This window comes from Mustela erminea, chromosome 16, assembly GCF_009829155.1.
Source record: "Mustela erminea isolate mMusErm1 chromosome 16, mMusErm1.Pri, whole genome shotgun sequence".
NCBI classification, from domain to species: Eukaryota; Metazoa; Chordata; class Mammalia; order Carnivora; family Mustelidae; genus Mustela; species Mustela erminea.
Window position 1 is genome coordinate 32,016,331 of NC_045629.1, and position 25,032 is coordinate 32,041,362.

General features: G+C 44.4%; 1 protein-coding gene across 6 annotated transcripts in view; it reads right to left on the bottom strand.

Annotated features, from left to right (window-relative positions):
* Positions 1 to 804: 804 nt before the first annotated feature.
* PAG1 (phosphoprotein membrane anchor with glycosphingolipid microdomains 1) overlaps positions 805 to 25,032 on the bottom strand; it is a 133,625-nt gene continuing 109,397 nt past the window's right edge. Inside the window, exons 4-11 of one of the 6 annotated variants that reach the window (XR_004279842.1) lie at positions 21,540 to 21,746; positions 20,978 to 21,025; positions 19,977 to 20,028; positions 16,742 to 16,838; positions 14,485 to 15,086; positions 10,305 to 10,364; positions 4,704 to 6,071; positions 805 to 3,886 (exon numbers count right to left, since the gene is read on the bottom strand). Coding sequence is in view for 5 of the 6 variants with exons in the window: in XM_032316967.1 (XP_032172858.1) it covers positions 5,715 to 6,071; positions 10,305 to 10,364; positions 14,485 to 15,086; positions 16,742 to 16,838; positions 19,977 to 20,028; positions 20,978 to 21,025; positions 21,540 to 21,664 (1,341 nt within the window). In the remaining variant the exon portion in view is untranslated. The other 5 variants (XM_032316967.1, XM_032316970.1, XM_032316968.1 and 2 more) reach the window with 5 other exon arrangements.

A 25,032-nucleotide genomic window follows, 5' to 3' on the forward strand; every position in this document is an offset into this window, starting at 1 on the left:
TTCTAAGTTCTGTTCCATGGTCCCCTAGTGCTAACCATCCTCATGAAGGAGGTGGATTAAGATGGTTTAGCAAAGCCCATAACAAACAACACCCAGCATCTGCTTCCCTAGGTGGACCTGTGGCCTTGTCTCAGCAGCCTGTAACTCAGGAAAACACGAGTTGGGCAGAGCGGTTTGCTCCCTGGATGGTGGGGTGGGGGGGAATGGTTCTATGCTGGAAGGCAGGAGGATCTGTGATCTGAAGATTGTGTCCCTATGGGAAAAGATGTGTTGGGAATTCCTGCCAATAGCAGAGAGCGGCTGGGGTCCGGGAGAGAACAGGGCTGGTGCTGCACCACGTGGCAGGAGGAACCAAAGTGAGATCGGAGGAAGGAGTGGCTTTGTGTCCCTGTGCTGCAGACCTGCTCCTTAAAAGGACCAGAGTAAGGCAGGGGAGAACATTCCAAGATGTTTAAAAATTCCCAGTATTGGAAACAATTTCCCCACTCTTTTGTGAATTGGACAGTTAGACCATGACAAAGACATGTCAAAGACATGTTTGAGACAATGTGTCAAAATGCCACAGTCTTGAATGATTTTTGAGCAAAAGGAGCACTTTGAAACTGATCAGGACCACCTAAGAGGTAATAGGTCACTTTTTTGAGAAACTATTTTTATGAGGAAAAAATGCATGAACAATGAAATGCAAATTCCTATTTGTTTATCTATATTTCAGACTTTCCCTGAAAGCATGAGGTGCATCAATAATACATGATGTTTACAAGGTAACATTAAACTGTTGCCAATCTAACACACAGAAGTTTGCAGAATGATCATTTATCAGCCTTTATAATCCATTACATAAGGTGATCTGAGACAACCAGAGTACAACACATTTTTAAAAAATACCCATAGCGTAAGTGGTGAGCAAAGAAAAATCTGATTTAAATGCATTAAGATAAGTGATTACCAAACTGAATGCTTAAAGATTGCCTTTTTAATAAAAATCATGGCATTAGGAGAAATCTGAACTACTATTTCTTAGTTCAATAAAGAACCACCTAGGAAAACAGTGAATACTTTATAACTAGCAGAGATGGGCTGTAAACAGACTTAGAAATGAGAAGTAGGGGGAAAAAAACACTTACAAATATTTCTTCTCTTCTGGACCATGGCTTTTAAAAATTTACTTTCATAATTTCAGATGAAGACTAATTTAGCTTGTTTTCTGTACTGATCTCTTTAAGTCAGACACTTTCTATGTGTGTTCAGCTTGTCCAATGGCACTGTCAAGAATGATGTTAAGAAAAGATACAACACAGAGCAAGAAAATACTACCACAGGACAAGGAATATAGATTTCACTGCCAAAAAAAAAAAAAGCCATATTTGATATTTAGACACATGTTCCTATTTTTCACATCAGTCACTTATTAACAGCAAACATTACACTTTAACTTTCCTCAATTACACAGTACAATAAGCCTGTCAAGACGGTGCCTCCAGCAACCCAGAGGAAGCTGGCGGGGGACCAGAAGCCAACACTTGCAGAAGAATGGCATCACTCGATCACACGGGCTTATAGGAACTAGTACAAGGAGCACTGAAAAAAAATGTCATTTACTCATTTACAAAATCCTACTGGAGTCTTGAGCTGCGGCTCCGTGATGATCCCGTTCCCACCGCCGAGCTGATCTCCGTCCATAACACTACCTTGGCGCTTGTTGGCTCTGCGCTAACCTCTTGCTAAACTCTCCAGAGAGCGAAAGAAAACGCAGCCTTGTGAGAACAGGCTCTGCTTCTGCCACCCAGTGGGGGTCACCTTGCTGGGCTCCATCCTGGCTCACGTGGCTCTTGGTGCTTTCTGCCAGATCTCTTCTCCACATGATCTCTGAGAAGGATGCCTGTTTACATTTCCTCCTGTCATGTGGAATATGTAATGAGCCACACATATAAGAAAACTATTTTAAAATGCCACTGTTCTTCAGCTAAGAGAATTATGGATGCAATTTAGAATCTGAATTTATTAACTAGAAAAATGATATGAGGTAACTTAGGAAGGTTTTCTTATAATTACTAAGTGAAAACTATCGGATAACTTTTTTTCTCTTCTGCTTTTATGACAATAGTCATCACATTAATAGGGTAGACATTCCAAATACATATTAGGATGTATCCTCACTAGTCAGGCACCAGAACTTTATATATGTATATGTGTGTATATGTAAATATATATATATATAGTGTACATACACACACATACACAGTTTGTTATTGGTTAAAGTAAATAAATGCTCTAATTAGAAAAATGAAAGTCTAATACAAGAACTAGATCTAGTGACATCCTGAGATTAAATGTTAGTTTTTTATGTGGACTACCTATTGTTAGCACTCAATTAAAATTAACTCTTAGATTTTGAGGGCAGATAAATCTGTAATTAGCTTTTTCACCACAAAGGACAGCAGTACTTTCAAAAGCTTTAATAGACCTAATGTTGTAATTTAGTTCAGGGCCGGAAAAAAAAATTTATGTGGCCCACATATTAGCAAAAATTGCTTTCTTCTAGAATTTAAAATTTCCTCAAACATTTCACATAAAACAGGTCATACCTTCCTGCTGACTGCATTTGAGAAACCATGAAAGCAGCATAAAAAATTCTTCTAAAACTTCAAAATACCTGACTAAATAGCAAAGATTCTACTTTTAGGCAAGATGAGTTTATAATTCTGACTTATAAACAAACAAAAAAAATTTCCTAAAGCTTATTTTATTTGTGAGATTTCACATAACCTAAATGATAACTACAAATAATATAGATGTCAAGTTGAATAGAAAAAAAAAAATTATAATTATCTTTCATACATTTAAACTGTAACATTTAGCTGAACATGAAACTTTTTTCAAGAAACCACAGGCTTTTGTCCAACCCAAAGACTAGCACAGATTTCCAATGAATAAAGTAAAAAGTGATGAAATTTATGAAATGCTGTACTATCAGGTCAAAACCACGATGATACATCAATGAAAATGCTTCAGTAAGGTACCCAGCAGTCTCAAGAGCAGAGCCAGCTCCTGAAGTGTACTCTGCTTCTCCCTCCCTCAACCCTCATGGATTGTGCTATTACTTTTTCTTTTAGGATTTGTACTGGAGGGCCTTCTAGTTTCTTCTAAAATATACTTATAATACTTTAAATTGCAACTTATTCTTAGCACAGATCCTCAACTCAAGAGAGAGATTTCAGTGCATATTTTATGGCTATATTGCATAGCCTTTATTTCAGAACTTCTGGGGGAAATTCTGATAATGAAGTTTCAAGATGATATGACTATTTATAAAGAACTTTTCTCTCTAAAAATGATTTTATACTTTAGAGATCATATCCACATCCCTGGCAATAAGTAAAGACATTATGAAATACAGGAAAACCTTTGAGTGGTCAGACGCTCATAAAGGACATTATTGCAGCAAGCACAATACTAGGTATGCCATGAGACACGCCATCACCAGGAGCTAAAGAAACACCATGGTGTAGAGATCGTGGGGTCAAACTCATCAATACTAAGTAAGCAAAGAAAATCACCAGGCAAACACAGTGCTTATGAAAGATACGAATTTAGAGAGTGAGGACCTTGGCACCTTCCTGATAACCTTTCCCCCAATCCAAGCATATTCTGCCATTTCCTTCTAGTCCGTGATGACTGTGCTTAGGCTTGTGAGGTCTTCATGGGAGAGACCAGGCTGACTGCAAAATAATGACAACCGAGCAGTTTACCCCGGCAAAGCTCACTTCTCGATTGCAGAAATGAATTGCAGGCAGTCACAGAACCAAGCCTTGAATGCAGGGGACGGGAAGGACAGGCCAGTGGTCCCTACTGTCCGCAAGATGCTTCACCCTCCAGCTGCATCCTTTGTCATAGGAGTGAAAACAGTGAGGTTATTCAGTCTGAAAAGCCAGAGATGTCACAGCAGTACAGAATAACTGCCTCTTTTTTCAATCAGCGTAAGCAAGGGCCCCTTGCTGTAGCGACTCTGCATAAGAGCAGGGTCCTTTCTCAAATGAAAAGTGAACAAGTTTCCCAATGTTGGCCTTACAAAATCTACAGAGATGACTAAATTCAAACCAGGCTGAGCTCTTAATTGGAGTTATCTCAGCCACTGATTTTTGTAAAATGAAGGGGAAGAAAAAAATCCCAATAGGCAATTTGCATTTGCAAGCACTGGATTGGAAAATCCACCACTGTAAATTTTCTTAAAAATGTAACTAAATCTTACTGGAATTATAATACCTTCATGAGGTTAATGCAGCCATCCCTAGTCATATTTCATTCTTCCATTTTTTTTTTTTTTTTACCATTTCAAATATTTCAGTATTGCCCACCACAAATCACGGAAAATGGTCATTTATGTCCATTCCACTTATTTCTGTAGTGAGCCAGATGACTTTGACCAGGGCTCCAAGTACCATTTGAAAAGTCAAGTCTTTAAAAACCTTCAATATTTTAAACACTTGATTAGAAAACAGATAACAACTACATGTAATTATCTAGCTTATGTGCTTTATGGTGTTTTTTCAGAATGAGAGTATAAATCATTGTACATAAAATCAAAATAGTTAATATACATTTTTTCTGGCACTTTCTAGAAATTAGGCATTAAACATAAAACATCTTATAAATTTATATAACAAAAATAAATGTTTACATTTTAATTTTCGATAGATTACCTTAGGGTAGCAGTTAACTTATGAAATCTCACACTGTTGGTGTGGCAGCAGGGGTCATCAGAAATACACATTCAAGTCCACAGCCCTTCAGAGACGGACGCCATGGCTGCCGTCCAGATATGTGGTCTGTGTCCCAACATAGAGATTAAGGCTCTCTGTTTCAGAGGAATGAGCTCTGGGCTGAAACAAGTACAGAAGTACCACAATATTCATTGAAAATACTGAAAAGGCTCTGAAGAGTTTCAAATACTGGGTGTGTAGGGGGTGAAGGAGGGGAACCGCTTTGACTAGAAAAATAAAATAAAGCATCTAAAAATGACTTCAAGTACTTCGAGAGAGGCTGCTGATGTAGAGTGCCCAATTCAGGAGGCAGGAAGGTGTCAGGAGCTCAGCGGGCAGCCCCAGTCCTGCCCACTGGGTGGGGGTTCCTGTTCCCTCAGGTGCGGCTCTCAGAAGAGCACCAGGCACCGGACAGTAACCAGCGACCAGTTTCTTACATCTTGAAGCCCCAAAGTTGAAGGCAAAGGCCAAGCCTTGTGGGAGAATCTTCTTGGAATGAACCATTAGAAGTCAGACGATTTCAAGGGGGAAGAAAGCCATACATTTAAATGTGAGGAGCAGACCGCAAAAAAGGGAAGAAAGGAAGAAAAACCTGGCTCTTGGGAATGGCAGTATCTTGGGCAGTTGGAATCGTGGTTCTTGATGGACGCAGTTCTTCCTTGCAGTTCGGCTTTCCTCACTCACCGGGTGAAACCACAGACAGCTGGGGTCTTTCCAGAAGGTGAGGGTACATGAGGGAGATGTGCTTGGGTGGGCCCTGGGGCCCGCTCGGGGGCAGTCCCGGTACGTACCTCACTGTTTCCAGCCCTGGGAAACAGTCTCCATGTGTTCAGTTGTCGTCGGGTTACTGGAGCAGCACGCAGAGAAGGGGTTGCTTTCGCTTCTTGTCCTCCGCAGAAGAAATGCCCCCAGCCTACTGGCATACGTTGTGCGGGCTTGTCTTCCCGCTTGCTAGAGCCTGGTGATATCGCGGCATTGCTGCAAGTCCCCAATGCTCTCATAGTCATTCTCTTTTGGGAAAAGGCCACGCTGGCCATTGGTCTCTGGGGTGGACTTGTCTTCCTCTCTGTTTAGAGTTTGTATTGCTTCGTAATCAGGCTCCAGATCCTCACTGGGTCTCGCTGCTGGTGGAAGCGTGCTGATGCTGTTTGGAGTTTTCTCGAAGTCTTTAACAGTAGCATAGAGATCATTACAGGAAGAGGGGGATCTCTGAGTAGCTCCTTGGCTGGACTCTGGTGCTTTGAGAGTCTGTCCTGATTTATTCCCTGACTGTCCGGGTTTATTTACTGAGGAATACATGGCTGAGATCTAGAAAACAAAGGATAAATGAAATAAGCTTCAAGTTTGACTTCTCCCTGCAAGCTAGATATTTAGCACTATAGGCATGTGTGTGTCCCTTGAAGGTTGCTTTTTGTTTTTTTCTTTGGCCAGTTTTCCCCTCCAGCTTTAGTGAGATATCACTGATATATAACTTATGTATGTTTAAGGCGTACAACATGATAACTTGATAGATACTGTAAAATGATTACCAGAAAGGTTAGTTAACACCTTCATTGCCATAATTACCATTTTTGTGTGTGTGTGGTGATAACATGTAAGATCCACTCTTTCAGCTTTCGAGTACAACAGTATACTTTTAATTATAGGAACCGTGCTCTATATTAGAGCCTCGGAACTTATTCAGGCTATAGCTGGGAGTTCGTACCCTCTAAGGTATCCCTATTTCCCCTACTCCCCAACCCCTGGCAACCACCATTCTATTTGCTATTTCTATGCTTTGGCTTTTTCAGATTCCACAAGTAGGTGAGAACATACAGTATTTGTGTTTCTCTGTCTGACTTTTTTTTACTTGGAATAATGGTCTCAAGGTCTCTCCAAGTTGTCACAAAAGGCAGAATTTCCTTCTTTTCCACGACTGAATAATTTTCCTGTGTGTGTGTGTGTGTGTGTGTACACCTCACATTTTCTTTATTCATTCACTGGCTGATGAACACTTAGGTTGTTTCCATGTCTTGGCTATTGTGAATAATGCTGCAAAAACATGAGGGTGAAAATACGTCTTCAAGACAGTTTTCATTTCATTCAGATATAAACCCTGAAGTGGATTCTTCGTTACCTGTACTGATCCTTGAGTATACTTCTAGAGAACAACTATATATAATATCTTTAACTTTGCCAGTAGACCAGCCATATTGGCGTAACTCCTTGAACACCAGGTTCTCTGGGTCTTCTGAGGGGCAGGCATGAGGAGAGCAGGAGGAACAGGAAGTTCAAGAGGTCCTTGGGACCTCACTACAGTATCATGTTTTATTTGATTTCTATTATCACAATGCTATTTCATTCAAAAAGGCTCTACTGCTTTAGAAAAAAAAGCAGAAAACATGTTAGATGAATGGTTCTCAAAATGTGGGCTTCAAACTGGCAGCACCAGAATCTGGGAATTTATTAGAAAGCTAAGGGCTCCATCCCAGAAAGCAATGAATCAGAAATGCTGGGGCATGGGGCCCCACAGGCCCACTAAAGTGTGAGAACCACTGAGTTAGACTATCTGACCCACTCTTTCTGCATGAAAGTAGTCTGAAAAGTAGGTCCTGGATTCTGGTTGGCAATACACATGTATCCATAAAAGCTTCATTTTCCATTAATTTTCAACTTCATTGCATATTACTGGTTAAATAGACATTTACAGATGGGGCTAAGTTTTCTTCAGTGGGAAAAATTCATTCTTATTTGCAACCAGCCAACTCAGAAATGAAATTTGGAGACAGTTAACATAGAGGGCATTCTTTCCTGTGGGAAGATTGGGCTACTTTCCAGGCATACCTACTCAGTCTCCCTAATATACCCCATATAACCTCTACTATCAAGAGGGATTTAATTTTTGTTGGTAATCATAGATTAAACATACTGATTAAGAGATTTTTTAAGAGTTTTTTTTTTTTGAGGGTTATTATTTTACTGTTAGAAATCATGCTTGGAAATAAGTGGAAATATCCTTCATTACCTATATTTATCTTGGCCATAATGATTGATTAATTCAAACACCCAGGAAATAAATGAACATGCCTGTTGACAGATGCTTGGCTTCCCAAGTGCGGAGAGATATTTTCTTGCTTTCACATATTTCACATACTGTGGATGAAGTTTCCAGCTGGCCTCAAAAGCTTCTCAAGACAGGCCTGCCGCATGCTAACTGGTCATTTGCATGAGAACTTTTCACTGCAGTCTGGGGGCTGTGTTTTGCCAGGCCTTGACAATCCAAACATTCGGAGCCAGAGAAATCATCTTTGGGAAGCGCTTGCCATGTTGCTCTGACCCTTCTAATGAATATTAAATTGACATTCTCACTCAAAATCTCACTGAGAAACTCAAAATCTTAGAGATTTTAGTGGGAAGAATTACTCTTGAAATGAAGATTTATAATTTCTTTGAAATTAGGAAGAATTAAGGTACATCATCTGCTTTTCCTAGCAAGGTACAAATATCTTAATATCTAAAAGGTGGTCTGAGCCGAAAATGTGGCTAGATTATCACAGATGAGGATGAAGAGGGGAGGCAGCGAGCTCACCTTGGGGGGAGCATCGAGGCTGAACACACACGCACCTGTGCTGTAACACTGGGACTGGCCTCTGAGCTTCTCTCCTCAACGCCCTTCCCCATGATGCGTGCCATAAATGCCCCTACTCTTTGAAATTACTTGGTTCTTCTTGGTCTTTATATTCTTTTTAGAAAGTTAAAGGCTCTTTCATTAATTTGGAACCCGTATTATTTCTGGGCAGGAACCTACTCTGCAGAGGATGTCGTAAATTTTAACGCTTATGAAAGATTCTCAAGTCTTCTAATGTTCTGTTTGAGTATTTGCCTTCAAGGACTATTAACTTCTGTTTTGTCGGAAGTAAATTTTGTTCCTTTCAAGCCCCCTTGCTATTTGGCTTCATAACTTTTCTCTCTTAAATCTTTCATCTTTATTATTCTGGCTGTAAATTGTTATTATGTTCTCCTAAATTACTCTCTACCTTTTCCCCATTTTTCTTTTTATAAGCAGCCCTTTCCCCATGATTCTGTTAAACTGGGATAAGAGTACTGAAAACTCAGATCTCAGTTTCAGTCTGGACTAACATTCTATTACATTAATACAGAAATAAGTGACTTCCATAATTATTTTTTCTAAAACATCTTCCAAAAATTACTGTATGTGAGTCATAGTTCTTTAATCTATGTTAAAAATTCATCAGTGTATCTAGGTCCTATTTTCTAAAACCACAAACAATGTAAGATTAGAAGAAAAGTAATTTAAAGTTTTACTTAGCCTCAACGTATCTTAGAGGCCTGGTTTCCAGAGCTCTCATATATTCTACTTCCTTGTCCGGGGGTTGGGGGGGGGGAGGGCTGTGGAGCAGTGTGGTCTAGAGAAGGCTGGAAGAAGGCAAAGGAGCCGCCACAGGCTGGCAGGAGGCTGCGCTGCCTTAGTGAGGGGAGGGGCGGGCCCTGTGTGCACGGAGAGCGCGGTATGGGAAAGAAACCAGGGGCGCTGGCTACTGACTGAGTGTGAGGACAGTGAGGAAATGGGGTGGGAAGGACGATGTCCAGGGTTCTGGCTTATAAGGCCAGGTGGCTAGATGGCAGATCCATTCCCGGAGGCAGGAAACACAGAAGCATGTGGGCAGCATCGCCTGTGGACAGCTCGTCTGATCTTTGAACTTCCAATGTGGGATCGTAGTCTATTTCCTATTTTAATACTCTTTGCTAAGTGTGATGGTAAGAGGGGATGTACCTGCATACGCAGATCATTTTTCTACATGTACCAAATTTACCGTACTAGGAGTTCTAGGCAGAAGCTATATATAGCCAGATAAATTAAGGTGTTCAGCTCTCTGAGCCTAGCTTGACTCTGTGTGTGTGTGTGTGTGTGTGTGTGTGTGTGTGTGTGTGTGTGTGTGTGTATACTGGATTGTGTAAGTTTAATGGTTCACTGAAAAAGTTTAACCAGTGAATATTTAGCCCTGGTACTTGAGAGAACAGAGTCCTCTCCTGTTGGCTGCTATGTCTGACTGTCCAGCCAGCCTGGAATTGGACTTCCTGGAATTACCTGCTCTGGGCCTCCAAAATTCCTCATTAAAACCTTCCTCCTCAGACTGGATTAAATTCCCTATACCCACCTGTTCAATTTCCTGTATTTTCCAGCCCATGATTAATTTCCTTCAAAGGTGGCCTTCTTGATTTGCTCACTAACGCTCTCAATCATAAATTTCTCTCTTCTCATCCTACTTTCTCCCCTCCTCTATTTTTTTCTGATGCTTCTTTCCTACTCAGTTTTTTTTTACTTAGGTGACCTGTTTATCCTCTCTTCCTTCATGTCTTACCCTCTGCCACTCACTCTCTGAACCATTATAAAGCCAACATCCCCAAACCCTGATCTCCAGACATATGCTGAAGAGAGTATTTTAGCTTTTTTGGAGAAGGTAACATGATAGTCATTTATGCAAGGAGAGAAACTCTTTAGAGCTCTTGTGGTTATTTAGAAAAAGCAACAAAACTCACCTCTTCTTCTGTGAGAGTTGGGTCCTCTTCCCGGGACTTGTACGACAATGAACTAAATCTCTGTTAAAATAAACACAAACCAAGGGAAGGTATAGTTTGAGGTCAATAATCCATCCTTTCTTTCGCATATGTTGTGACACATCTATCTATAAAAATGTTTTTTAGGGAAGAAATTTTTCTACAAAGAAATATGTCGAGCAACTGAAGATAAACACTTAATAAAAAGTCTGTGTGGTGTTGTTCAATACCCAGTAGTATTAAATACCCAGTGCTCTTCCTGATCTCTGGTGAATTCAGCCCTCCCATGAGGCCTTAATGCTGCTCCCTGTCATACCTGCTCATACCTGCTCCCTGCTCATACACCCAGTCCCTACTCTCCTAGCTGTCCACTTCCCACTTTTTCCTCTCTCCCCAAACTCCAACACCTTCTCACCCATCCTTAGTCTTAGCTGGTGACCCTGAGAAAACTGAAGAAATCAGAAGACATGTCCATGAACTTGTACTCACCTGCCCCCAGCGCTGCATTCGTGAGTTTTCCTTCCTCCCCGTCACCAAAGAACTCTCCAAGCCCCTCTTTAAGGTGACCCCCTCCTCTCATGCAGGAGATCCTGGCCCTCCCCATCTACTCAGGAATATGTGCTCCAGCAAGTCTCCCATTTTGTTTATACCATCAGCTATTCCCTCGCTATGAAATCACTCCCACCACCTGAAACCGTGCTGATCTTTCTGTTTCTAAACACAAAACAACCCTTCCTCCAGTTCCATCTATTGCCTCGTCCCTTTATAGCAAAACCTCCTAAAAGAGTTGTCTGAAGAAATTGCTCAAATAATTTTCCTCTTCCTATTCTCTCTCTAAACCCATTTCAGTCAAGTTTCTCCCTCTGACACTCCAAGGACACCAATATCCACCGTGTAACCAATGGGACGGTTAATCCTAGCCCGTACTTTCTGATCCACGGCTGTGTTTCCCATAGTGGCCACTCCTCTTTCCCTGCACCTTCTACACTTGGCTTCCAGGGACATTGAACTTCCCTGTTTTTCTTTCCTATTTTGGTGTCCTCTGCTGGTTCCTTTTCCTTCCCAGACCTGTGCCCTGGGAACTCTTCTAGATGCCACTGACACTCATTCGATGACCACATTCAGTGTCATAGCTTTAGGAAATACTTTCTGCTGAGGACTTCCACGTGTACAAATGCAGCCCAGGCCCTTTCTCCTCAGGCTGCTCATTCATCCAGCTGCTCTCCGCTGCTTCCACTCAGGCATCCAGCAGGTGTCCAAAACAGAACATGTCTGGCACTGAATACCCAGTCTTCTCCCAGAACTTGCCTGCCTGTAGTCCTCCTCTTCATTCCAGTTAAGGGTGATTCCATCTTTCCAAAGGCTCAGGCCGAACCTGGAACTCATCATGATTTTTTCTTTCTTTCATTACACATCTGGTCCACCAGCAGAACTCCTGGCTCTCCTTTAGCGTGTCCCATTACTGCCCTGTTCCAAGCCACCATCCTTTCTCGTCTGGTTTGGGAGAATCCCCACCTGATTGGTCTCCTTTCTCCTACCCTTGACACTTGAATTTGACACTACAGTCGGGGCGATCTTTTCCAAACCTAAGAATAATCCATTCTTCTGCTCAAGATTTTCTAACGACCCCTTTTTATTCAGATTTTGAACACAGGCCACACAGGATTGGGCCCTTGGTCACCTTTCTCTCTCTCACTCTTCTCCGGCTACACCTGTGCCCTCCTCTTCCCTGGGTGGGCCGGGCACGCTCCAGCCTCAGCGCCTCGCACTGCCCCTTCCCTGCTCCACCTGCTCTTCCCCGACTTTCCCGTCTCCTTGAACATTTCAGTCAGATGCCACTTTCACAGCAGGCGTGCCCTGACCACCTACTCACAACTGTACTCCCACTCTACTTTCCTCGTCCTCCTTATTCTAATTTTTCCATGTGTCTATTTATGTCTCTCTCTCCCCACTAAAGTGTAAGCTCCACTGGGGCAGGAATTTTTGTTCATTTGTATGTTTTGGTGACCAGTGTATTCTCAGCACCCGGAAGGTTGTGTGGCACATAGTTGGTGCTCACTAAAATCTTCTTGTGCATGAATGGAAAAAATGAATGAATATTAAATATTTCAAGTTCCCTGAATTGCTTAAAATTAGGATTGTTTATAATGGAGATGATGAGTTATTCATTCTTGTATTACTGTAGAAAAGTAATCTGATTCCCAGATGGATAGTTTCAGATTCTAATGTGATATCTGGAGAATTGTTTACCGGTGGTGGTTAGATAATTGACCTTCTTATCTTTCAAGTGCTTTTAAGTAAAAAAGCCTTAATTGCTTCAGGCACAATTTATATGAAGATCAAAATGTTAGGCTGCATTTTTGCATTTCATGACTAGGTTCATAAACACTTATATTGAGGCTCTCAGCAGCTGATTTCATGGGTAATATGAAAGTCGAAATGCATTCAGAGAATACTGTGAAGAATGACTTCCGTGGTATAACCTCTATAACCATAGCCAGGATTCACCTTTTGATCATGAACTCCAGATCCTTTTTAAGGCTACTATTGACTGACCTACTTGTCCTTCCTACCAAAACCTGAGATGAGAGAACCTTGCTTTTTCCTGTGTAGAGAATAGAAATTATATTGTAGTTGGCTAAGAAGACTGGGCCTAGTTAAATTCCAAGGAGATATTTACAACAGAAGATGTGAATTTCAGGCTGTTGTGGCCTGGTTCGCAGAAAGAGAGAAGGCTCGGCCATTGTTTTATTTATTTATTTATTTATATTTTATTAAAAAAAAAATTTTTTTTAAAGATTTTATTCATTTATTTGACAGAGATCACAAGTAGGCAGAGAGGCAGGTAGAGAGAGGAGGAAGCAGGCTCCCTGCTGAGCAGAGAGAGCCCGATGTGGGGCTTGATCCCAGAACCCTGAGATCATGACCTGAGCCGAAAGCAGAGGCTTTAACCCACTGAGCCACCCAGGTGCCCCGGCTCAGCCATTGTTAATACATTTCAGAGCTTTGTTGAATATATAAACTTAAGAGTTAAGACTACTATGGAAAGAACCTAGATGTCCATTAACAGATGAATGGATAAAGATGTGGTGTGTGTACACACACACACACACACACACACACACACACACACACAGGAATACTATGCAGCCATAAAAAACTGAAATCCTGCCATTTGCAATGATGTGGATGGAACTAGAGGGTATTATGCTAAGTGAAGGAAGTCAGTCAGAGAAAGACAATTATCATATGATCTCCCTGATATGAGGAATTTGAGAGGTGAGGCGGGAGGTTGTGGGGGGCGGGGAGGGAAAAAATGAAACAAAATGGGACTGGGGAGGGAGACAAACCATAAGAGACTCTTAATCTCCGGAAACAAACTGAGGGTTGCTGGGGGGTGAAGGGGGTATGGAGAGGGTGGCTGGGTGATGGACACTGGGGAGGGCATGTGCTATGGTGAGCGCTGTGAATTGTGTAGACTGATGATTCACAGGCCTGTACCCCTGAAACAATGCATTATATGTTAATAAAAAAAAATTTGAATGGATGCCTATGGGAGGAGGGCAGTGATATTGGGAATGGTGGATGAAGGAGAAAAAACAAGAAAATAAACATATTTTTCTTAAAAAAAAAAAATTGTTGTAGGCTACTGTTTTGAAACTGTCCCAAGATAAAATCTACTTGATTCATGTAAAAGCGCATAGAAGCAGGTACCACCAGTGGCCCCTGTGAGTCTGTCCTCTCCATGTGTATTCCTGTGCTCTAACTTCTGGGGTCCCAGAGGGTAAAGATCACCCTGCTGCTTGAGGCAGCAACGAGCAGAAGGGGTAACTTTGTGGCCAAGAGTCTAGTCTCCATTCAATTCCTGATCTTCAAAATGAAGAAAATAATATTTGGTCCCAGTTAAACATGATGTAAAAACTGGAAAGTATCCAAGTTAGGTGCCAACAGAGAAATATTTTACAAGCATGAGTTTTCAGTATTTTACTATTTGGAGGGGGGAATAAGTCAAACACAGCTTACGCTAAAACAGCTTTCATCATTCAGCGAACCTGAAAGTGTTTGTATATATTTCCCAGAACGATGTGCCAGTAAAAGCCCCAGGAGTAGCTTGATGCCTAATCATGACAAGAGCACAAGAAAGAAAACCACGGGAGCTCACCTTGTTGGTTTCGCTGGTCCCCTCTGCGGCTCCCTCCTCCGCTGTCTTGCTCTCTTCCTTCTCCTGAAGGTTTTCATTCTCATCCAGAAGTTTAACAGGGACAGGTGGTGGGGCCTCCTCTTCCAAGTCACATGAATTTCTGAGAACAGTCTCTGCATTAACGCTCTGTCGACACTTTTTGTTTCTGTCCACGGAGGCATACTCAGCAAAGTCCGCCTCGGGGGCTTGGGGCCCCGGAAGCTCTTTCAAAGCGGAAGTCGACTTTGACCTGCTGCTGTGGCCTTTCCCTGGGTTCACGGCTGCTGCCACCTCCTTTATTTCTTTCACAGTTTCATACAAGCAGTCCTCCACCATATTCTCTTGGGAGGAACTATCCTTGAGCACTTCATACGGCCCTTCCGTCCCTAGGCCCGGGTCCCCGTCCACGCTCCTCGCGTTGAGCATCGTGTCCACTGCGCTGTCAGGAGGAATTCTGGGCAGTTCCCGGCTCTGGTGACACTTTGGCTTCCCCGTGCTGTCCTGGGAGTCCAGCAGATCTGAAGCTGAGGTCTGGACCTCCTCGTAATGTTGCATGCAGGTCAGAGTACTGTCTTCTGAAAGGACTGAAGCAGCAGAAGTATTAAAAACGGAAAAAGACTATCCCTTAAATAATTATTGCAGTGAACTGGGGTAATGCAAAGTCAAGTTAAATCAAGGTGCTTGTTTTTTATTTGACTCTACACTGCAAACTGCAGACGATATGATTGTTGATTTTTCAACCACAGCTGAAACTAGGGCCAGCTATTTTACATCTTTCCAATACAATGTTTAATAAACTGTCTTAGCTATAAATTGGGTTCACACTTTCATTGCTCCTTGGTGGGATTCTTGTAGGCAGTGTGTCTAATGTGACCAGAGGTCTGACTCTGTGAGAGGCTGGGCACCAAAGGTGGGGGGCACACATGGTGCCCGCCTTCCATTTGGAGGGAATAATTGGTAGACATCCGCTTTTCAATGGTCACTTTTGTTTGGCAGACATGGTGGAAACAGTGGGGTAAAAGGTACCCTCAACCGCAAGTACAAAGGGACGGTACACCCGTGGCTCTTTAAAGGTCTTCCTTCTGTCTTGCTGCCCCTTTCCCTACCATTTCCACCCCAAATTAGAAAATCAAATGTTAAATTCTTAGATTTTCACAGATATGCACTGTGTGAAACCATTCAGTCATCCCTCTGTCAAATGCTTTTGAGTGCCTACGACCTGCCAGAGACCGTTAAAGCGCATCGTCATCACCATCATACGTCATACATCAACAAAGCCTAGCCCCACTCTTCTGACACTTAACATGGCAGCGAACAAGTTCTTAAAGGACTGTCGCTCCATTTTATAGTCTTTATATAGACGTTTAAAAAGTATAAGTACATATGTATAAATGTGTACTTAAATATCGATATTCATGCATGTATTTCTTATATACTTTTTATATAACATAGGGTCCTTATATGTATAGTCCTTATATGCGTGTGTATGTGTGTGTTTATGACTTATGAGTTTTAATCTTTGTTTTTACTGACTAGACTGGGGTTCTGTAAGGCCCCTGGAGCCCGGGCCCGTGTCTAGCACAGTGGTAGGCAATGCGGTGTGCGTACCCCAGCATCACAGAGGTGCAGATGAACGACCCGCTGAGCCCGAGATGGGAGAGCAGCCCGAGTTACCCAGGGGGGCCCAGTGTAATGATGAGGGTCCTTTGAAGTGACAGGAGGCGGGAGAGTTGGAGGGAGACGGGGAGATGGAGGGAAAGGCTAGGAATCAAGAAATGCTGACGGCCTCAAGAAGCTGAAATAGGTAAGGAAATGGATTCACCCCAGAGCCTTCGGGAGGAAATGGAGCTCTGCTGGTACCCTGACTTTGGGCTCTGAGTTAATACATTTCTGTTGTTCTAAGGCTCTGAGTTTGCGGTAATTGGTTGAAGCAGCAACATGCCACTGTTTCTTCATGCCTAAGCTGTAACAAGGGCTATCTTACAGGGAGTAATAATACTATTAATAACAGTAATCTTACCGGGATGAGTTAGTATACAAATCTTAGAGCAATGGCACAGAGAAGCCAATGAATCAATATTAGCTTTTCATCCAAATGAGCTTATTTGTGCTGAAACCGGTAGGAATACTAAGAGTGAGCAAGAACACACTGCCTAGTTTTTGAGCTGCATATTCTGAAATGACTCATTTCTCAGGAGACGAGGCCTGCGTGGAAAGCCGGTATCTTTGCGGAACTTACTGTCGCCATTGGTGAGTATCCCGTTCTGCTCGCTGCTGGCAGGCGCGTCTGTGGCCAGGCTAGTAACCGAACGGCTGAACATCTCCTTATCCGAAGGCTGCAAAGCAACCACCACATGCATCAGACCTTAGGCAGAGGACAGTCGCCATGGCTTTTCCTCCAAATTAAAACAGCAACAACAGAAACCCAGATCCACTCAAACTTAAGTGCTACCTAGTAGATCTGAGCTGCTCAGCTGAACTCGCCACACTGGGAATGCTCTGCAGCTATCAGGCGCTCACGGCTATTGCACCAGCTCAGGCACGGACCACGTCCATCAGGGTGTGGAGCTTACTAGACAGAGTGGTCCTGGACTCTTCAGCACCCTGGGAATCTTCCAAGACCATCTGCAGAGCTTTCTGCCCAGTGCTCTACAAGTGGGCTACAGGTGGGACCTAAGGGATCAGTCCCTTTAGCTCAAGGTGAAAAGGAGACCAAGACTCCCGTGCTGGTCAACAGGGACTCCGCAGACAGACGGCTCATCGCTGTGCCACAGGGGCTGCGAGATGCTGTTCTTAGCAGAAACGTGCCCTCTGAAGGAAAGACGGGAAGAGACTGCAGCCTGGCGGAAGGGGATAACGTCGCTGATGTCTGCCAAGTCTCTGCATCAGGGTTCACAAGAACACCGTATGTTAAAGAGCAGGTCTGCAAATCTTTCTTATTGTCACGGAGTCAGGATGCCTGGAGGGAAGAACGGCACTGATTGTTTTCCTGCCGGGCTCAAATGTGGGGATATTACATGGAATGAGATGCGGCAGCCGGAATCACTGCTCATGGGACCTGTTCCCACATCCTACTCGCAGAAGACACAGCATGTGTGACCCAGGAGGCCACAGCTGGGTCATGTTCCGGGAGTCCACATGGAAACTTCTTATATAAGCAGCCCCAGAAGCTTGGCCAGTTGGCTTCATAAATTCTCTGACTTCTTACTGGGGACCAAATAATAATAATAATATTAGCAAACAGCTCACACTGTGCATTGGATCCTTCCTGCGAGTCTGCTGCTCCTGAGTGAAGAGTGCCCCGAACTTAGGTTCTCATAGCAGACTCTCATAGCACAGAAGGGTCCCGCGTGGACAGGAGTCAGAGGGGTGGTGGAGGGGGAAGGCCCCCATTCTGGCTCCTAACAGCATCCCAACCCATCTCTGCTGAAGTAGCATAATGGGTTCTAGCCACCACGTCTAATCTCAGCTTCCATGACAGACATCCTGCAGGGGAGCCCGGAGAGAGCCTCCCTTTCTCTCGGTAGCCCCAGGTGCAGACTCCAGGGCACCCTGTGCCTGGGACTGTTTGAAACTAGGATTTAGCTGTGGCTGCTCTAGGGCTCAGGGGGGAGCCGGGATGTAGAAGAGCTGGGATTGGGGGCGGGGTGGGTGGTGGTGGTGAGGCTGACCGCAGGGGCTTCTTTGGGCTAAATGGCAAGTCTGCAAGTTGAACAAGATTTAGAAGCTGAGAGAGAAGCTCTTACAGGGAGCTGGGTGGACAGGCTGTATGTGTGAGCTCGCACACCACTGCTCCTGTGCACATGTGCACTCCCGAGCTCGTTCTCTCATGCACACCCGTGTAAGAAGAGCCTGTGGGGTGTGAAGGCTGTGGTGCGTGAGCATCTCCGTCTTCCTTTCACCTGCCTGCCACCATCTTCCCTCACACCCAGGGCTGCTGCTAACCTGGGGTGGATGAGCAGGCACTGGGGGTCCATCACGGGGGCGCTCAGGCGGGAGCATCCAGCAGAACCACACGGTGGGGGGCTTGCTAACAGTTCCCTGGGCCCCGCGCCAGCAGCACAGGTCACTGCCTGAGAACCGCTGCTCGGGAAGGACAAAGGATGGACAGGCCCTCCCCGCTGAGCCCCAGAAGAGCCACCACTAAATCCTAGCCTTAAATAGTCCTGAGGCATGGGGACTCCTGCCCTAACCTCACCTGGCACCTGGCACTGAGGAGCATGGGGGGTGGCGGAGAAGCTCTGCTCTTGGGACCTGCATGTGGGAGGAGCAAGAGTAGAGCCCGCCCTACCCCCAACACCGCCAAAGCAGCAGTCTGTGGGAACAGAGGTATGGGGTGCAGCTGAGAAGTGGGCTGACAGATGGGAAAAGGGTAAAAGGTCCTGGGTGCTGAGAACCCAGGACAGCAGTGGGTGTGGTGTGTGTGCCCAGAGAAGGGGGCTAGGAAACCCCAGGGGCTTCCAGCTGCTGGGGATACAAGAGTCCTGCCCCTCTGTAGGGCGGGGAGACCAGTAGTGAGAACGTCCTGGGGAAGCTCTGCCCCTGTCTGCCTGCTCCATGTTCACACCCTCTCCCCCAAAGCAGTTTTTCCTTGATCTTGAGAAATCCAGGGACTGGAAACACTTCTGTTTTCACACTGCCATGGGCTCAAGCAAGATGGATGCCATCAGCCCTGCCAGTATGGGGGTGGCCCGGTCCCCAGCTGCTAGAGTGGCTCAGTCAGGTGAGGGCATGACCTTGAGTGGAGAGAACATGGCAGGACCAGGAGGCTCACGCTGCTCCTCACCAGGGGGGATCTGAGGGGCTTGACCAGGCCCCATAAGAAAGGAGGATGGCGGAAACCCATCTGGGCCATATACAGGATGAGGTCATGCTGGAGTCCTTCTAATGGGGAAGCTTGCACAGAAACATGCAGAGCGGAGAGACCACATGGAGAGACACAGGGAGAGCAGCACATGACAGCGACGGCACCGAGGAATGGCAAAGACCGCCAGCAAACCGCCAAAGCTACAGAACGGCCTGGAACACATTCACCCTCCAAGCTCTCTGAAGAACCAGCCCTGTGGACACCTTGATATCAGTTTTAGCCTCCAGGACTCCAAGACAGTCCACGTGTTACTTAAGCCCCAGAGGCTGTGGTCCTTTGTTACACAGACACAGCAAACGGGTACGAGGCTGGAGCTGGGCAGAGGCAGCCCTGCGGTCGCAGGTAGACTGGAGCTCTCGAAGGCTCTCTCTGGCAGCAGCACGAGTGCATCCATTTTAGAAACTCTCCCAGCCAATCTGGCTAATTGCACAGGCCTCTAGCCATGCTGAGTAAGAATCCTACAGAGAGAGGGCACCGCCTAGGCAGCCAGCAAACTCTGGCTGGGTTCTCTCCCTCGGTTTCCTTCAGCTTGGCAGCTCATGGGCACAGTGCTCAGATAAGCAGCTGAGGTATTAAAGCACACACAGACATGTGCACATGGGCTCACCACGTTCATCAGGTTCTCATGGTCCCCACTCTGCTGCCTCGGCTTCTTCTCTCTGAAATGGAAAAATCAGACATTGCTGTATTGTCAAACATGCCATCTAACATCAAACATACACTCCCCTTTCTATCCTAATATTTATCAACATTTAAATCTCTCTTTAAGATCCTGGTTTATTTTGCCAAGGAAGCAAAATCTGGACAGTGACTCTATCACTCCTTTGCAGGCATCAGGGTCTGAGGGGGGGGTCAAGGCTCAGCATGAGACTGGTCATCTCTCTGGGTCTCCCTTTTCTCCCAGATTAGAAAATACAAGTTTACAACAGGAGGACTAGGCACGTTCATATCTAGAATACTATAAATGATTGTGCTTTTTTTTTTTTTTAAACAAAATCCAGACAGTTCTCTACTCTTCATTTGTCTTAACTCAGGATCTTTGCTAAGTTGACTGCACACTGCCATGGGACTGGAAAAATAATGAAAGAAAATACAAATTTTGGCACGTCGGGAAGGATACATGCTCTCGGGATGAGTCATATGTACTTCCAGTCTATGGAAAAGTCCATTGAATAAAAATAGAATTTATTTTTACTCAGGACAGTTTAAAGAAAGCCGTCAGTACTAGAGACTACATTCCCCCCATATGTACAAGGCAACAGTGACACCTAGTGGGAGTATAAATAATTACAGACAGATCCTCCCACGTCCAGGGGTGCAAACTCTTCTGCAGACCACATTCCTGATTGGACTCAGACCAAGAGCCCCAGGTCCAAAATGGGCAGGGATTAGGAGGCTACTTGGTTCAGAGAATCAGACTTCCCCCCTCTTGACAGAGACCTCAGGGTCTCTCCTGAAGTCACTGAGAGGAGTGTTTGGCAGAGGGCTGGCTGGTCTATACCTATCCACGCTGTCAACATCCTAACAGTGTCTGAGCACCTGGGAAATCACTCCCCATTAGAAAAAACTTTACTCCTAAACAAAGATCTCTTTTGGGAGAATACAGACATTTTATATGAGGGAGACATGGAGAGGTGGAGGAGAAGAAGCTTAACTCTAAAAAAAAAGACAAGATGATTATTTCTCATACAGTTCATCTCCCTCATAGGAAAATTAATCTGTTTCTTAAGAAACAGTAGTTCTAGATTACCAATCTTTAATAAAATGATCCTTTCAAATCATGTAACAGCAATAATTCTCAGTAACTCTCAAGGGACAGCAAAAGTACCTTTAAGACACATCAGACTTAAGATTTTCAAATGTGCATAGATGGCAAAAAACAGCATACAGTTTAACAAGGATGTGCTCAGAAGAGGGGCAAGAATTTCATTCTGGGAAGTTTCGTACATGAGGCTTCTTCCAGTTGCTCCTCAGCAAAATCAGATACAGATTTTCATTCAACCTCAAAAAAATGTCCTGGGATGCTTTGCAGCGGAGAAGTCAATTTTAACACAGGGGTTTCTGTGAATGCTTGTGGAGTGGGATTCCTACATGATTTTCAGGTGTAGAATCTTCTGGGTACAGGGAACGGATTATTTTAGGGGTCCACCGGATACCCCTTGGCTCTCACCTGTCACAACTGGAGCACAGAAAAATCAGGAAGCCGATGAGGAAGAAAGCAGCAACAGCGGCCAAACTGCCCCACAGGACGACCTGCACTTGCCCACTGCTCAGCACGCTCCCCGGGGGGCCCATGGTGGGCGCGCGAAGTGGCACACGCTGATGGAGTCTGTCAGTCCTTCAGACGGGGAACATAGGCATGGGGTCCTTCGTCTTCCTGCAGAGAGAATGGTGTGTTCTGAAACAACTTCTCGCTGAAGTGACAGAGTCTTGTAATGCATGCATGTCGGGAGGGAGGCTTTGAGCAGAGTCAGGGAGGGGTGTGCGGGACGTGCTAGGTCTCTGGTGTCTGGGCCCTTGTTTCCCTCACCTAAAAACGTACAGTGGGGATGCACAAGCGCCCAGCACAATGGATGGCTTACTATTTTGAATATGTTGGGGGACAGATTCTTAAGGTCTTCAAATCAAATGAGATCACATGAATTCCATAGCAAATAAATGCTTATTTGGATTTTTTTTCTCCCAGAGCAGTGGAAATCATTTATTACAGCTTTCAAAAAACACAGTTCACACCCTCCCCACCTATCTCCCTAGTTCTCAAAGCTACCCCTCTTGGAGAGGGTTGAAGGCCGGTGCAGTTAATGAAGGAGAATGTCTTTATATTGACCCCAGAACAGTTACCTGTTGTGACTGTGACGGTCCTCAGGGCCAGCTTTCACTGAGCTGCTGTGAGCGCTTCATAAGCACATTTTCCAAAGAACAGATGAAAGCATGTGCTAAGAACACATGACCAGAAGTACATAAGACCTCTTTATAAAAAACTACAAATTAAGCACAAAAGCTGTACCTAGTACGTTTCAATACCTGGCCTGTCCTGGAATTTGTGCTAAACACTTTCCTTGTTTACTGCTACTGGCCTGTGAAGAACGCCCTGCTCATCCCCATTTTTCAGGCAAGAGAGTTGAATGGCAGAGACATTGAGTAAGTTCTCACAGGACGGCTCAGATGCGGAGCGGCAGGGTAAGGATGGGAGTCCAGCCATTGCGGGCTCTAGAACTGTCGTCTTAGCCCCTAGAGGAAGCGCCCTCTCAGCGGGGGCGACTGCGCGCTCCCTGTTCCAGCTGTGAACCTTCTCAATGAAAATGGTCACGTGAGTATTGTGGAATATGTTCAGTTACAGATTTTGAAAAATAGAGCAGTATATTAAAAACTAATGATTATCCTGGGAGATACAGGCTTCCAGTTATGGAATGAATAAATCACGGGAATAAAAGTCACAGCATAGGGAATACAGTCTGGTACTGTAACAGCATTGTCTGCTGCTGGATGGGAGCTACACTTGTGTGAGGAGAGCATGACCTATAGAGAATTGAATCACTATCTTATAAACCTGACACTCATGTAACATTGGCTGTCAACTAGACTCAAATTTTTAAAAAATAAATAGTCATCTCTTGTCAGAAAGGCCTTGCTTAAAGAACATTTGCTTTGGCTCAATTCTAGAATATTCTAACTTAAAAGGAACCACCTTCAATTTAATCTCAAATTTCAAGAATAAACAAATTATCTTAATCAGAACTGAAAAAATGATTTTTCCTTGCAAAAGACGACCCATATTTACATTGTCGTTTGCTTCACTGAAAGAGCTGTGAGTACATTCTGGGAGCGCCGTGCCGTGTGCCTCAAGCCAGCACTTGGCTGGCTTAGTGCCAAGCAGGAGTGCCCCTTGAAAGGGCTTGGAGAATAAAAGCCATTTTGGCAAAGGCAGTTCAATTGGCCCAAATTTTCTCCAAGTGAACACATACATTTATTTGAATACTCAAGATCGAAGAATAATAAAAAGCTGGAGAAAAAGAAACTTTGACCTACAATGTATGCAGAGAGCATTTTAGATGAAGTCCATGTTTTCCTTGGGGCCCTGAATCAACATGAACACTTCCTAATGCTCTGTAAATATATAAACGTACAACTTCCTGCGTAATACAGAGCGTCTTTCTTCCTGCGCTGGTTATATATTATGCCTGTAAACAATACACGCATACAGTAATGGATGGTCAAATTGCTTCTGTATGTTTGCCCCTGGACAGCTATAACTGAATGAAAATAACCACCGCTTTGCTTCTGGTTTGTTGAAGCAATGAATAATTCACTTCAAATTTAGACTACAAATTGGCACCACAACCAGTTACTAAAATATATTCAAGCAAGCACATAAATCATGGTGACCTATGAATATATATGAAATAAATTTTTATATACAGGCCCAAAGCACAACACATTTTAGGAAACACAAACAAGAGAGCTCTGTTGCGCAGCATTTGCGCGTTCCCTCCTTCCTTCCCTCATTCGCTCATACAACAGATTTAATCAGTGTCTATTTATAATGTGCCAGATTCCTAGAAAATATTTTGCTCTGTGAATTATTCAAAAACCAGATATCTATCCAGCAAGCCAGTGTGGAATCTGTAGGACCTTTCTCCCTTTCTGCACACGTGGTCTCTCTCAACAGGAAAGGTGGGGAGAATACAATGAAGCTAGGTGGGGTGCCCAGCCTATCAGAGCGGCGTAGGGAGATGAGGAGAGCGGATTATTACGAGCTACTGAAAAAAAGATGTAACTCAGAGAAAATGTGTCAAGGCTCCTGGCTCACTCCCCTTCAACTAAAATTTGTTGAAAAGCTACTAAAAGAGTTACTTTGTTCCCGGACAAGGATCTCACAAGGAAAAGCATGACCATCAGTGCGTTTCTGAGCTGTATTCCCGAAGGATAAGGGTTCCTATGGTTTGGGCAGCTTCTGCCTGTTAGAGGCCTCAGAGTGAAACTCCACGGGAGGACCAGGTCACAGCAGTGGTGGCAGCGCAGCAAGGGCGGCCCCCTTTTAGGGGCCTGGTGGGAGAGCAGGGGTTTGCACACACCTGACCTCTGGACCCTTGCAGCAGACCTGGGGTGTGTGGGGGTGTTTCCTATTGTACAGCAAGGCTGTGTCACTGTTGTTATTCTCTCTTGGTCTCTTCCTTTGTCTGGACTTCGGGTTCCGAATTCTCTTGCCCATTCCCTCTCTGGTCATCACCTTCCATATTGGGGTCTTATCTACAATTAAGCAGGACTGTATGTCCAGATGGAACCCCACCATGTGTCCGGATGCTCATATCACTTCCATGTTCTTTTTCTTGCTGGGGATGAGAGTACAGGCCTAGTGTGGATGGTCCAGGCAGTGCAGTCGCCTCTCCTCCCAAGACTAGATTGAGGCGCTGGTTTCATGGAGGTTAAAAGCACTGCTTAGGGGCCAATTTAGTGTGCTTTAAACTGGGGGGCGGGAGGGGAAATTTGTGACGTTCCCTCTGCCTGGAAGGCTTCTATCAGGATTAGTAATAGCGGGATAGAATAAGAGGACAAGAGGCCCAGTGTTTGGGAAGTAAAAAGTCACCCTGAAAAGGAAGGGCTCCTGCCGCAATGACGACGTTTGCCAGCTTATACACTGTGCCTTTTTCCCAGACAAGTTC